Below are 14,809 nucleotides of genomic sequence, written 5' to 3'. Positions count from 1 at the left end.
TATACTCTCGCTGCAAATGTTAACTGTGGTGGTCTTAGAGCATTCCACAATAGGGAATAAATGCACAACAAGCAGCAAAATGATCCTCCAGGAAAGCATATTGTTCAGGAAAACCTCCTGGGATTTCTGGAACACAGACAAGCTCACTCATTTACATTTGATCTACGGCTGCTGGCTGCTCTTGCACCACAAGAAGTTAGGTAGTTGCTACAGAGACCATGTGGCCGGCAAATTTAAAATACTTATTATCTGAGCCTTTCAGAAAGCATGGCAAATGCTGAACAGGGCTAAAAATCACCAGAAATATCAGGAACAGTTATCCTGAATGTATTGAAAAGTTGAATTAATTCAGCTAATTCAAATTAAGTTAACTGAACTGCATTTTCTTAGGAATCTTAGACAATTGGATTAACATCTCTCTATCTCTATTCCTTAGCCACCAAATGAGGAGTTAAATATAATCTGGATGATCTTTTCTGGCACTGTCATGCTGTTATTCTGTGGAATTTTCTGAACATACTGCCTTTAGCCATAATGAATATCTGCCCAAATAAGTTTTAAGAATATTTCTTTAAAGCAGTTAAAACTGGTACAGTTATTTTCAGTTTTCAGAATTCCTAATAAATATACATGATCTTTGAGGGTAAATAAACTGTCACAACTAAAAAATAGGTACAAAAATTGCACTAGATAGTTAAACATGCAAGGAAGACTTTGTTTAAAACTTCTAATAGGGGAAAGAGAGTGAACAGAACTCCACTGAAACAAAAAAGTGGGGGTAGGTTGAAGCTTAGAGGTAAACTAATGGAAAAGTATGGAAGATGTTGGTTAACATGATTAGGCTGTCTGTATTTGCTAGACTGTACTTATCAAAGGTGGGCTCCAACCTTCCAATAGAGACCAAGATAGTCAGGGACTATCTTTCTTGATGATTAAACCTCTAGGTGATAGTTCCCAGTCCTTGAGGAAGACATTCCTAAGCTGTAAAACTGGCAAGAAGCTGGGAGAAAATTTACATCTCAAAAGGGCAGAGAAATAATCCACAATTGCAAGTTTTCTAAAGTGAATGCTCTAATTAAAGGGACTCAGGGATCTACAGTCAGGAAGAAACTGTCTAAAGGTCCTTCAAGCTGAGGAATGTTTGTTAATGCTATCTTGGTCAAAGACTTAACCACCCTATGCTACATCCTCCCCAAATAGCCTGGCAAAGAACTTAGCAAATAGTAGGTATCTCTAAGTTAAAATGAACATTGCAAATCAAAAAACAGTAAAATAAAATAAGGCTGCAACAAATTTTTTGCTGAATATCTTTTTGAATATTGTATATTTTAAATAAAACACTAAAGAAAACTGCTGTAATAAAACTTATTCTTAAGATTATTAAAAAAATATTCACTGACATATTTATTAGTGTGTGGTTTTTTTTTTCAAAGATTTGTTTATTTATTTTAGAGAGAGAGAGAGAGAGAGCCTGAGCACTTTGGGGGTAGGGGCGGAGGAAGAGGAAGAGAGGCAGAGAAGCAGATTCCCCAACTCCGTGGACAACCCAGGCACCCCTATTAATATGTTTTATTTGTCCTATCATCCCTTCTATTTAAAACAGTTAAAAGTGGGGGTTTCTGGGTGGCTCAGTGGGTTAAGCTTCTGCCTTCGCCTCAGGTCATGATCTCAGGGTCCTGGGATGGAGCACCACATCAGGCTCTCTGCTCAGCAGGGAGCCTGCTTCCCTACCCCCCACCTGCCTCTCTGCCTACTTGTGATCTCTGTCTGTCAAAAAATAAATAAAATCTTTAAAAAATAAAATAAAATAAATAGTTAACAATTATAAGATAAGAAATTCCATTATTTACAGAAGTTTTTTTTTTTTAAACTCCTTTCTTTTGAAATAAACATCAAATGGAAGATTAATAACAGAGAAACTAGTTGAAAATGTTATATGGTAGTATTTACTTATAAGCTACTTAGCACACATGTAACATATTATCAGAAAAATATTACAGAAGATTATTATTGGATTTTTTATAAGAAAGGTATCTGAATTCGAATTCTTTTCCTGATACAGAGCACAGAATTATTGTTTCTACTAAACTTCACTATTTGCCAAATGGACAGAGACCAAGAAAATTCAGTACTTAGTGATCTCAGTGAGTTTTAAGCTTATTCTCATAAAAGAAACTAATGAAAACCATGCTTTCTATATGAAGAGTATATATATCTGAAATAGTTACCATTAAAAATTTACTTTAAATTATTAAAACCAAGCAATAAAGTTTAGTTTCTTCTAACACTATCAAATTGTTTTCTTCTATACTTCAACAGAAATTCAGTGAAAAACATATATCACAAAATTCATCTGGAATTGAAAATGTTTGATAATTTTCTAAAATTTATTTTCTTTTTGAAGTGTTTCTGTTGTAATTCCCATGTGAGTGACCTGAAAGCAAGGTTACATTTACTTAACATGCTGTATGCCAGACAGATAGGTAACCTATAAAAATATAGCCTAGGTTCAATTTTGTCTAATGCAATAGATTAGCAAGCTAAAAGTTTGTTCAATTAAAGTACTCTTACTTTCTTCAAGTAAGAGAAAATTTGATGCTAGCTTTTCCTTAATCTCTCTGAATACCATGAAGTTGATTCAAGGCAGATCTACATTATTTTCTTAAATAAGGGTGTGATTTTTTCCCCCCAATAGAGATATGGGAGGAAATAGAGCACTATGAATACAAGGGAAGATCTGACTGTTCCACTGATTTTCCTGTACTTGCTTAGCCTGTGGTCATGTCTGTGGTGGTTTTTATAAATTACCACAGGAAAAATATTACCTTTATAGATAGTGACTGTCTGGGGATATAAGGCTAACTCTGAAAGCAATTGCCCTGAACATTAAACATTTCCAGTCATTACAGTATATCAAAGCACATTAGCAAGAGGATTTCATGTCTCCTGAGTATATTCAAAGCCTTCCCAATCAAGATTTGAAAAATATCTAAGATACATATTTTAAAACTCACTACATATGCCCAATTTAAATAAACACCAACTGTTGGAATTATATATGACATGATGACTGTGCTTGCCATTTCATTTTTAATAAGAACATAAAAAGGTTTTGAGCTAAGAGAAGGCCAGGGTAAAATATACTTATTATGTTTCTTTTTATGCTAATCAACATTTTATTCATTACTCTCAAAGGAAGATTTCTTCTATTTTGTATCTGGGCTTCATTTTTTCATACTTAAATACAGTAACTTAAAAAAGATAAATGCTAAATATAAATATAAAACATTCTTCATGGTAAATGTTCTCCAAGACTAATATCTTCATAAAATAAATTGCGAACTGCAATTATCATCCACAAGAAGAAGCTATAAAGAAACTACTAAATACATGTCTATTAAAATGGATACAAGTATAAAATACAAATCCTGCATACACAAGTGAGGTTTACTTGCAATAGAAAAATCTCTACTTAAAAACTAAGTAAAGCTATTTTTAATTTACTTTTTATTAAAAATAAAAATGATTTAAATTTAATATTTGAAGTGATAAATGCTATAATAATTGGATTTAATCTTGATTTTTAAAGGATTTTCATGTTCATTTCAATTCTAATAGAATTCTTACTGATGTGATTTGCCTGTTTTATTTTTCTAAAAGTCAATGCTATTCAGGGGATATATCTTTAGATGCTAAAAAATAAAAAAATCCTGTAGTAAGATAAATTTAAAATGTAACATTTTTATCAGGATGCTAACTGGTCTGATTCTGAAATACTTGGATTATTTGCTTCATTTCAATTTCAAACCTCATTTAAAATTGTGTTTCTATCAACTGACTTTTCTCCAAGAAGTATATAGTAGATAGTTTTTTTCTCTTATTGCATCAGGAAAAAAATAAATGACTGCATAAACCCTAAGACATACTGGGATCTCTACTAATGGATTACATTAACTGCTCTTCATTAACTTTTTTTGTAAAAATGAAATGAATGATAACTCTTTTCTTCAGGATGTACTGCTGACAACAAAGATATATGATTCACAGTTTGTGTTGTTATTCTTAGTGTTCTGTCTCACTACAGTAGAATTTTTTTAATTAAAAAAATTCTTCTAAAAACATGATTGGGGTATTTAAAAGCTTTTTATATATCTTAATAATATCATCAGTAATACCAAATTGGGAGATAATTTAATTATATTAATAATATTTTTCTGGGTTGATTTAGGTATTCATTTAGTTGATCTGATTTTTTTGCATTGAATAGACATAATTACAGGTTTTCTTATATAATAATTTGAAATCTTTTATTCCCTTTATGATTATGGGAAGGCTGGTGTTTTGAGATATTCATCTGTGTGTCAAGCATCCTTTGGCTTTGCTCTATTTCTGGTTGGCTATAGAGGTTCTCCACTCTGTAAGAGGCTCAGGCAGGCATGATCATTTCTACTAAGTCACCTAAGGCCACAGTGTTAGGCACCAACAGAGAGACTCTTGGATCTCACCCCCAACAAGGGACCAAGTTATTTCAGAATAACTTTGAGTTTAAACTGGACATTTTCTAAACTAAATAGTACTAGCAGGAATTATATTTAAAAAGTTTTAAGAACCTAGGATTTCTCCCTTAGATTTTCTTTCTAGGAATAATTAGGTTGCTTATTTTGACATTCACAGTGACTTAAATTTCTAGTTCTCTAAAGATAAAGTATTTTACCTACGCAAATGCTTGGGGGATTATAATTAAAACAATACACATTGTAAAAAAAAGAAGAAACTGTGACCTGTGCTTCCAATAACACATCAGAACCTTCTGACGGCAGCTCACACTAATTGCACACACATCCTTGTATGTGTTCTAGTTGGACCCCAGGACACGGGCAATAACAACACTTACTACGTACCAGGAACTTCTCCCATATAATATCCATAAGAGTGGCCTGGAAATACTAGTATTTCCATTCAAAAGATGAGAACACAGAAGCATCATGAAGGTAAGTAACAAACCCAAGATTATTCAGCCAATTTCAAGCAGAGTCAGGGTGACAGTCCCAGTGAATGTACCCTTAACCACTACACCTACTGTCTACCACAAAACGGTTTGATGTTTTGCATTATACAGTTCTTTACAGTTCTTTACTGGTGATACTCCTAGTGATAACTTGAGAAACTGGGTGAGCTAGTATTAGTTTCTCTGTTCTGAAAATAAACACACCCAAGGAGAAATTCAGTATTTTACCATGAAGTCACTGCTAAAATTAGGAAACCAGAAGATTCAAAACACAAAATTCTGGGACTCCTGGGTGGCTTAGTCGGTTAAGTATCTGTCTTCAGCTCAGGTTATGATCCCAGAGTCCTGGGGTCAAGTTCCACATGGGGCTCCTTGCTCAAGTGGGGAGCCTGCTTCTCCCTCTGCCTCTGCCTGCCACTCCCCAAGCCTGTTCTCTGTGTGTGTGTGTGTGTGTGTCCAAAAAAAAAAAAAAAAAAAGAAAAAAGAAAAAGAAAAAGAAAAAAAAATATATATATATATTTTAAAAATAAAAATATATACCCCCCCCATAGAATTCTAAGAACAAATTTTAGACATTTTCAAAACAAATTATGGTCCCTTTGACAATTTTATTTTATATAACAGAGCAACTCAAATATAAAAAAATCAAATCTTATAATGTCATCTATCACCCAAAATTTGTTAGTAGTAATATCAAGAACATGCAACTAAATACTATTGAGCATACATTTTAAAATCTTTACTAAAAATAATTACATGTTGAAGAAAAAGAGTTTGGGAAGGAAATTAGATCATACAATTTTTCAATAAAAAATTTAGAAAATGGACTTTTTGTCCAATTCATTTCTTCCATGCCTATCCTTTGTTAAGGGATGGGAGGAGCGTATACATGGTGACATAGCAGATTATCTAGGAAGGTTTGTTTATTTGTTTAAACTGTATATATCTTAGTCTTCACCCTATGCCACAAATACCCTGCCTTCTTGAAATATGTTTGATCTCTTCTAATGATTCTGCTATGTCCATTCATGATTTGAACCATTTACTCTGTGTGGAGCTGTGTAAAAATGGTTTCCAGGTTTGTTTTCTCTTTTTGGGCTCTATGTGTATCTCCTATTTCCTGAGGTCTCGTTCTCAGGATGACATCAATTGTTCTTCCCTTACTCTATGACTCTCTATATTTTGTATAGAGATGTATGGGACTCTATATGATGTATGGGAAGTTCATCATACTATGCTAAACAACAAAAAATGATGTTTCCAAGTGGTTTAAGCCAATAAACAAAATGTAGGCAAAATCTTTATAACAGCTTGATGATACATCTTATGAAATAATTTCTAGGGCTCTACTCACCTGACTGGCTGTGCAGTTGGATAAGCAAGTCCTATTGTCAGCTGCAAGATAGAAGTTGGTGGGACATGCACAGGTGTGAGTCTTTCCAGGGGCTAAAAGGCACAGATGACTGCAACCACCATTATTTATCATACAGAGATGTTTGGAGACTACAGATGAGAAAGAAACAGCAAAACAGAAAAATCAAGACCAAAATATAATATGGGATTAGAAACAGGGCATTAAAACTTCATAGTTTGTAGAATTTCGTAATCAGGAGATCAGCAAGGTCATAAATATTGTTGTATTCTGTTGTAAATTCTATTCACTGCCCAGTGGTATTTATTTTACCATTAAATAATTTTAAGGATGTAGTTCCACAAAAACAAGCATTTTAGTATTAAAAAATATTGTCCATCGGAATATAGAGTAGAAGCATTTTGGATGAAGACATACATATGTTTAGAATTATAAATGTAAAATAAAACAATGAAGCAATGATCTACAACTAATAGTGTAGATGGCTTTGTTTTATAAGCCAAATAGTGGCTTAAGCAAAAATAATCATACTTTTATTGCATAAGACCTGACAGAATTCTACTAGACATATGCTTAAAAAACTTGATATATTTCTCCTTCTTAGAGCCCCAGAGATACTTAAATATAATTCCTTTCACACAGCATTCCAGAAAGTAAGGATCCTATAACTATTTTGTTAAGAAATCATTTCAAGAATGCATTCTCTACTTCTCTAACTACATTTATTATCATTTCAACTTAGTATTTCAACAAATTAATAATTCTCTATACTGTTATTGAGCTTCTAATCATATTCCTTAATAGACAAACTTGAAATCAGCCCAATTCATCCTGTACAGTTAAGGTAAATAATGAAATCTGGTACTCTTTCTCAAAAATAAATTTACATTTAGCCATGGAGGAAACAAAAGTGGAATGTTACTAAAAGATGTGGATGTGCTTATGGAAATCATGGAAAGAATAATTACCATCGGGTTGTCTATAAGAATGATACACCTGGATATCTGTGATGGCATGCCATGAGTTAATCAGTGAGAGTCTGTCTGCTCCCGAGGTTTTATGGGCACGGCTGAGTGACTTGGTTTTCCCATCAGTCCAGTAGATGTAGTCTTCAAACAATGTTAGTGCAATCACCCCTGGAATATCTTGATTAGGGACTGTAATAGGAGATGGTAAGATTAATGTTCAGTCTTGGAAGACTGCCAGTTAAAATATTCAATACTACATGGGCTGACAGATACAACTGCTACAGAACTTCATGTGAATAATTGCTGTGACAACCTGTCAGGCCAGCAAGGTTCTTTATTACCGGTTAAGAGAATGCAGGATCTGGCGCAGGAGTTTACTTCGCTCAGAGTTTGCCCGATTCGACCACTGGGAGGAAGTGAATGCTATCCTGCTTATGAGTAATGGTTACTTCACCAGAAACAAATACCATCCAGTAGTTAAATATGTGTATATATCCATCCAATTGGTCCCAACTTAAACCCTTACAACTACAGGTTATTGACTACTACTTTCTTCCACTTCCAAATCGATTAAATTATATATCCAGGATGAAATGTTTATCTATCTGGAGATAGAGTGACTCTAAGACCACTATAAACTATTTCAGTCGCTGAGATTTTATGAGTATTTTTACATGCAAGATGAGCTGGGATAGGGATGGAGGAAAATAAGTGTCACAGACAACAACGTATTAGGCAGATTTAACTGTCATAAAACTGTTTAGTTGCAGGTTAAAATTATTTCATAATTATATTTTCATAATAGGACTAGGTTTAAATGTAAATAGTAGATTGAGCATCACAAATGTGAATTTTTCATTCAAGAGATTCCAGGGTCCTATCAGGCATATGGGATATGAAAAATCTGTTTGGTGATTGAAGGTTTAAGTAACTTTAAAATGTGATATAGTTTTCTTCAAAAACAGTTTCAAAAGCTACCAATAAAGAAAGTGGAAATTCCTTAATTTGCACAAGCATTACAATGTTTTCCCATATTTGTTTTCAGATCTATTTTTAGAAATTCTGAGAGACTGTTCACGAATGAAAAAAGGTACTGTAAGTCCAATAACAAGTACTTTTTTATAAATTAGATTTTCATGACGAAGATTTAATGTTTGCATATTCCTCATTCAGGAATAACAGAGAAACTATCAAAATTTCAAATACAATTTGGAATTTTTACTCAGTGGGGTCAAAGGTGATCAGAGAATTCACAGAGACAGAGAATGTTTGTCTCTGTGACACAGAGAAAATAGAAATAAAAGCAGTAAGATGAAACTTCTCCAAATAGGTGACACTTTAAACTACTGACAATTATCACTGTAGGGGGTAGACAGAAATCCGTCTCAGAATAGATATTATGCCTATGAAACAAAACTTAAAAAAAAAAAACCAAAAAACCCGTTAAGTGTACACTTTTGATGCAAGTACTCAAACTGAATTATCTGTGCACTCCTGTAGATATGAAGTCTATTGCTAGAATGATAAGTGGAATTGGATAGAAAGATGAAGAGGATACTTTACTAGAATGAATCATATCTGAGTTATTTACACAAACCATTCCCACTTTCCCTCTTTGACTGTATAAATTCATTCCAGAAAGAGAAAACTAATGTGGTAAAATGTTAACCACCAGGTGAATCTTGGTGATGGGTGACTGTAACAGTCTTTCAACAGATGTGTATGTTTGGAAATCTTAAAAATAAAACAAAACTTAGCAAAAAAAAAAAAAAAAGTTGAAAGATACAATTCAGATTTCTTTAGATGCAAAGGAAATAATTAGATCATTAAATATGGACTCAAAAAGTTAATTGTCATTTAAAAGAAGTCTCAGTTCACCAGAGATTCAATTAATTTATACACAAAAAGTGGAGTTATTTTATGAATTTGCCTATTAACACCTCTAATGTTGCATAGTCTTTTTGATTACTCAGTAAGTAACTTACAACTGACGTTTATTAAGTACTCTTGTGTCACAAAGTTGGCAGTGATTTTCAGTGGGTGGGGGCAGGCAATTCTGACCCCACAACAAAGAATGTTCAGGCCCAAATAGTAATACTTCTGAGGTTATGAAACTCTGCTGTAAGGTATGTACTTTATGCACCTTATTTTATTTAATATGCTTCATTTTATTGTGTAGTAGCAGACAGATCTCACTTCACAGATGAGCAAGATAAGATCTGGAAAATTTAAGAATCTTGACTGAAGAGGGGGATTAAAAACCAGTAAATGAAGGTACTGGTATTTAAATCTAAAACAGTCTCTGGCTGCCAAGTTCTTTGCCATTTTACCTCCTAGCACTGGTTTCAAGAAAGCCAGCCTCATAGGCAAAAGTACTGTTATAGACTGAATTGTTTCCTTCTCTTCCAAATTCATATGTTGAAGCCCTAACTCCCGGGATGACTATATTTGGAGACAGGTAAGAGTGGGGTCCTAATCCAATATGACCAGTGTCCTTATAAGAAGAGAAAAACAGAGACACCAGGCATGTACACATATAAAGAAAAGGTCATGTGAAGACACAGCAAGAAGATAGCCATCTACAGCCAAGAAGAGAGAAGCTTCAGGAGAAACCAAGTCTGCCACGACCTTCGTCTTAGACTGCCAGCCTCTACAACTATGAGAAAATAAATGTTGATTTAAGCCACCCAGCTTGTGGTACTTTATAGGGCAGCCTTAGCAAACTAATGCAAATATATAAGGGCATGAGACTGATTTCATAAGCTCCATGTGAAAGTGGGTGGGGCGGAGGGTGAGGGAGAGGGACAAGCAAACTCCACACTGAGCCTGACTTGGGGCTCCATCCCTGAACCCTGAGATCATGACTGAGATAAAATCAAGAGTCAGATGCTTTACTGACTGAGCCACCCAGGCATCCTGAAAGTCAGTTTATTTAATTACTTCATTGAATTTACATTATGTTTTCAGACATGGGGCAATTTAAGTACTGGACAAGTTTCCTCTCTCTAAAGCTTGTAGTGACTACCTATCAGAAAATCTCTGTTATCAGATAATCAATATAAATTTATGGCGATCAGAAAGGTGAACTCTTACTTCAGAAGATGGGATACAACTAAATGTATAGAGATCAACGTAGAAAAGGTCAAGGTGAAGAGAATTAGAGATCAATATAGAAAAGGTCAAAGTAAGGAAAATTAGTCTATTTGCTCAAAGAGACTATCAGTTTGATTTAATCCCTTGTTTGATACTGGGGTAAAGAACAAGACTATCACTCTTAGCTTTATAAGCTCACTCCCAGGACTGTTCATTTGGCAAACAAGTGTATTTCCCAAAGAGCATCAGATACAACCACCAGAGTGTTTGTTCTAGAGAAAACAAAGTAAAAACACCAACTTTTGTTAACAAGGGGATATCCAGTCCCACATATCTAACACTATAGTAGCTCCAACAATCTATTCTCTAAGAGATGGTGAAACTTCACTTAATACCACAAACAACGCCAATGAAAATCAAGCCAAACAAAAGAAAGCAAAACAAACACAAACAAAATCTTTTTATATTGCCTTCTAGGAGTTTAGCTTACAACTTGGCAGTACACTTTATTTCTTCTTGAGGATTTAAACCTCTCCAACAAGGTATTTGACTATTTGCTTAAACTTCTGGAGGGGGGGGGGAAGCCATATATTAACTGCTAAATGATAAGTATAAATAAATGAATCCCACGTTTGCTTTTCCATCAACAGATGAAGAATTCAGCCCACATTGAGGCTAAAAGAGATGTTCTGAGCCAAATCATCATTTTAGTATAAGGAACTTTCCTGATTTAGAAAGAGAAAAATAAAATTGCTTATGTTTGGTTGTCTCCTTATTTATCTTCTTATTACTTTGTAAATATGTACATTTATATGTATATATGCATTTATATATTATATATGTGTACATTTGTAATATATAATTATACATATACTTATCTATGTATATCATATATAATTCATAATAAGTACATAATAAGTAAGTCCATATAAATATAAACATGGAATGTGATGACATGAGAAAAACATTTAACAAATTCACTGAGATGTGGCTGTGTTTATGGAGAAAGTAGTCAATGTTTTCTCAAAATAATAATGGCTATCCTTTTTAAAAGAAAAATAGTATCACTGAGTATCATATATAAGACTGCACTTGCTTAATTAAAAGAGAAATGTGAAAAATAAACTTAAAGCACACTTCATTTACAGGTATACAGTAGACATACAAAATAAGACAGAAAAAACAGAACTATTGCATGGCCTGTAATGGGTATTTATTATACATTTTAAAGCTGCTTTCTGCAGTTAAGTCTCTCTTCTGGATAACAGCACTATTTATTTTACCATTTCCAGCATTTCACTCAAGTATTAGGCTCCTAATTTTTATCTTATAGACTATATCTATCAGAATAAAGAACTTGGTATTCGGTAAAAAAATACATCAAAGAAATACTCTTTGTGAAGGTTTTCTTTTTTGGTCAATTTGGATGCTATCCTATTAACATTTCTAATAATTACAACAAATAGGAAAGGTGGCAATCCAGAATATGTTTTTGGCTTAACCACTGCCTCACAGAGTTATTCTATTATGATGCTCTTGATGACTGATCTTTTGAGAGCATTCATCATGCTAAACAAGTATATTCCTTGATAATATCTTTCAAATTTTGCATTTCAACTTTAGTTTAAATACTTAACAAAATGGACCAGTTACACAGTATTCATCTTTCATTGAGTTAAAATGCGGTAATTGGTGCTATGGGTAGGATATAATATTGGGATAATGGCAGAAACAGCATGACTCTGCCCAGGGGGTTAAAATAGAAATTTTACTAGAGGTAAAATTTCTCTCTCTTTTTTGCCCCTTATATCCCCTCCAAGATTTACTTTAAGAATTAAATGTGATTTTAAAATATTACTTTATATGTAACAATCCCTATAATTTATTGTTATAAAATTACTTTAAAAACTTTAGCAATATTCTAGTAAAGTAAACAAAGTAAAGTAAAACAAAGTTCATAGAACACAACCACCGAATTCAGTAATTATTATTATAAGTAAATCAAAATTACAGAGTAACTTGAGCATTATTATTTTTTTTCTTTTTTTGAGTATAAAGAATTTATGTATTGTTTGGAGGAAAATACCTAAATGTTTTCACTGTATGGCTGATTAGGTTTGGAAATTTAATCTAAAAATTTAAAGTAAACAAGAATATCAAATAAAACATAAAATTTTGCCAAATTTTCTCTTTTTACTGTATTTTAAGATTCCCATTGTCTTATTCTTGGTGCCATTATCCCACGTAAAGGCTCACATTCTCTTACACCTGAAATACGGAAAAATTATTCTAACTTTTTTCATTGTTTTTAATCTCATCCAATCTCTTTTGTGTTATTCAGGTTTCCTATAAACAGAAAATACATTTTTTAATGAGAATTTAAAAGATTTTAATAAATGAATTATTTACAGAAGTATGGGCATGGTCAATGGACTGATGATGGATTGTTTTTTCTTATGCCGCTTATCAGAATCTGGTGACAGCTATAGCTAAAGGAGAGGAACCACACAACAAGAACAGTGATCGTTCAGTGAAGGAACTCAGCCTCTGCCAAACCACTGTGGTTGGGCCTGAGGGAAAGAAAATAAGTAAGTAGTCCAACATCTTCCTCCACCCACCATTCAAGCTCCTGTCAATCCATGGATACAATTCAACCTGGAGTCAGAATATGACAGAGCCTGGGTGATACAGTCCACAAAAATCCACATTCTAGCATTTAGAACATGGCAAAGAAGTAGAGGTAAGATAACCTAGAGCTCCATCCACTCAATATTTCCAATATTTTTTTAAATCTCACATATCTCTTCCCTAATCAAAAACCATCAATGACATCCCCTTTGTAGGCAGTATGGTACACACATTTGAGCTTGATGAAAACACCTTTGTCTTCAGAAGAGGATCAAGATGCTCTCTGTTCTGAGAGACCCTAATACTAACCATTTTTCCCAACATCGTTCTAAAAAATAATGTACAACAACCTATGTAGACATGTTGGGGCATAAATTAATGGAGCAGCATCAAAGCCAAAAAAAAAAATGGAAGAAATGAAACAAAGAAAAACAAATAGCATTGAAAAATGAGGTGAGATTAAATTAAGGCTTCAGAAAGAATATAGGCTGATAATAAAATTAGATGATGGAAGAAAATGGATTAACATGGCAAAAAAAAAAAATGGGGGCTTCAAAGCAGAGGTCAGTAAGTTGGTGGATAATGACTTTTCTTTATGAAGAGTGACAGAGAAGAGTGGATGGGAAAATGGTCCCAGGATACTAATCTCCAGAAAATGAATGCTAAGCCAGTAGTTATAGCTACAAATACCCCATCAAAACGAATGTGCTTTATATAACCTTAGGGCCAAGGACATTTATTCTTTGTCAGTAATTATACATCCCCTCAGTGTTATTGGTTGCAGAGTTCTTTTTTTTTTAATAAGTATTTCCTCAAAACCATCTTTAAAAAGATATAAAATATTCCATTTAATATTTGCCTCCATGATCATTTTCTCTGCCTACTCTTTAATACAACTCTGCTTAATGGTAATAGTATTATAAAGAAAATTTCAGGCAAATGGATCTGAAGTCCATTGTTCAAAGTTAATAAAGGCATTAAGAAATGGCAAGAATACTAAGGATATCTAACATTAACATGAACAAATATTATGATAGAATTTCAAATTTATTTTTTCCAATATAAACATAATCTATCAAAAAGTTCATCCATCAGTGAAACCTTAAATGAGACAAGAAATAAGTTTCTTCTCTTCAGTATATGCCATAGTGAATAGCAGATCTAAGTTGCTACTACCAGGAGTCTATTATTTGAGACTATCTTTTAAATGCTGACACTGAACAAATGCCCAAATAATAGTTATATGTACCCCCCTTAAGGCATCAGTTTATACTGGGACACTTAAATGTATAAGATTTTGAAACAAATGTCATGTATAATGGCAAATATAGAAACTAATGCTATATTTAGAGTTCTTCTTTAAAGCCATTTATAAGAGGCTAATGGCATCCTTTGTCCATCCTTTTGTAGTATTATTTGCCTCTTTTTCCCCACCTTGTCACTTCAAATAATACATACTTTCTATATAGATTACAAATATGTGGTTTAATATAAGTCAACCACTTCCTGGTTTCACCTACATTTTTTCAAAGTTATTCATAATAGAGGTCAAATACAGCCATTCAATATTTAAGATCTGAAAGCATTATTTCTGTTAATGAGTTTGAGAATTTATAAAGCAGACAATGTGAATTGTCTGTACATTTGTTTTGAAAACTAGACTATGCCTAAAGTACTATCTCTTGACCAGGGGACTGCTCTGCAGTCTCTAAATGAAGTAACATTACTCCATGCACTTGG

At 33.2% G+C, this 14,809-nt stretch overlaps 1 protein-coding gene across 4 annotated transcripts in view; it reads right to left on the bottom strand.

Annotated features, from left to right (window-relative positions):
- Nucleotides 1–14,809, bottom strand: part of LRP1B (LDL receptor related protein 1B) — a 1,969,831-nt gene that overhangs the window by 198,804 nt on the left and 1,756,218 nt on the right. For all 4 annotated transcript variants that reach the window (XM_032356230.1, XM_032356231.1, XM_032356232.1 and 1 more), the window contains 2 exons: nt 7,349–7,537; nt 6,363–6,511 (listed from right to left, as the gene is read on the bottom strand). In XM_032356230.1, the coding sequence (XP_032212121.1) occupies nt 6,363–6,511; nt 7,349–7,537 (338 nt within the window). The remainder of the gene's footprint in view (nt 1–6,362; nt 6,512–7,348; nt 7,538–14,809) is intronic.

Source organism: Mustela erminea, chromosome 8, assembly GCF_009829155.1.
Source record: "Mustela erminea isolate mMusErm1 chromosome 8, mMusErm1.Pri, whole genome shotgun sequence".
Classification (NCBI taxonomy): Eukaryota; Metazoa; Chordata; class Mammalia; order Carnivora; family Mustelidae; genus Mustela; species Mustela erminea.
The sequence above is the reverse complement of the archived record's forward strand: the minus strand, read 5'-3'. Positions and strand labels throughout refer to the sequence as shown.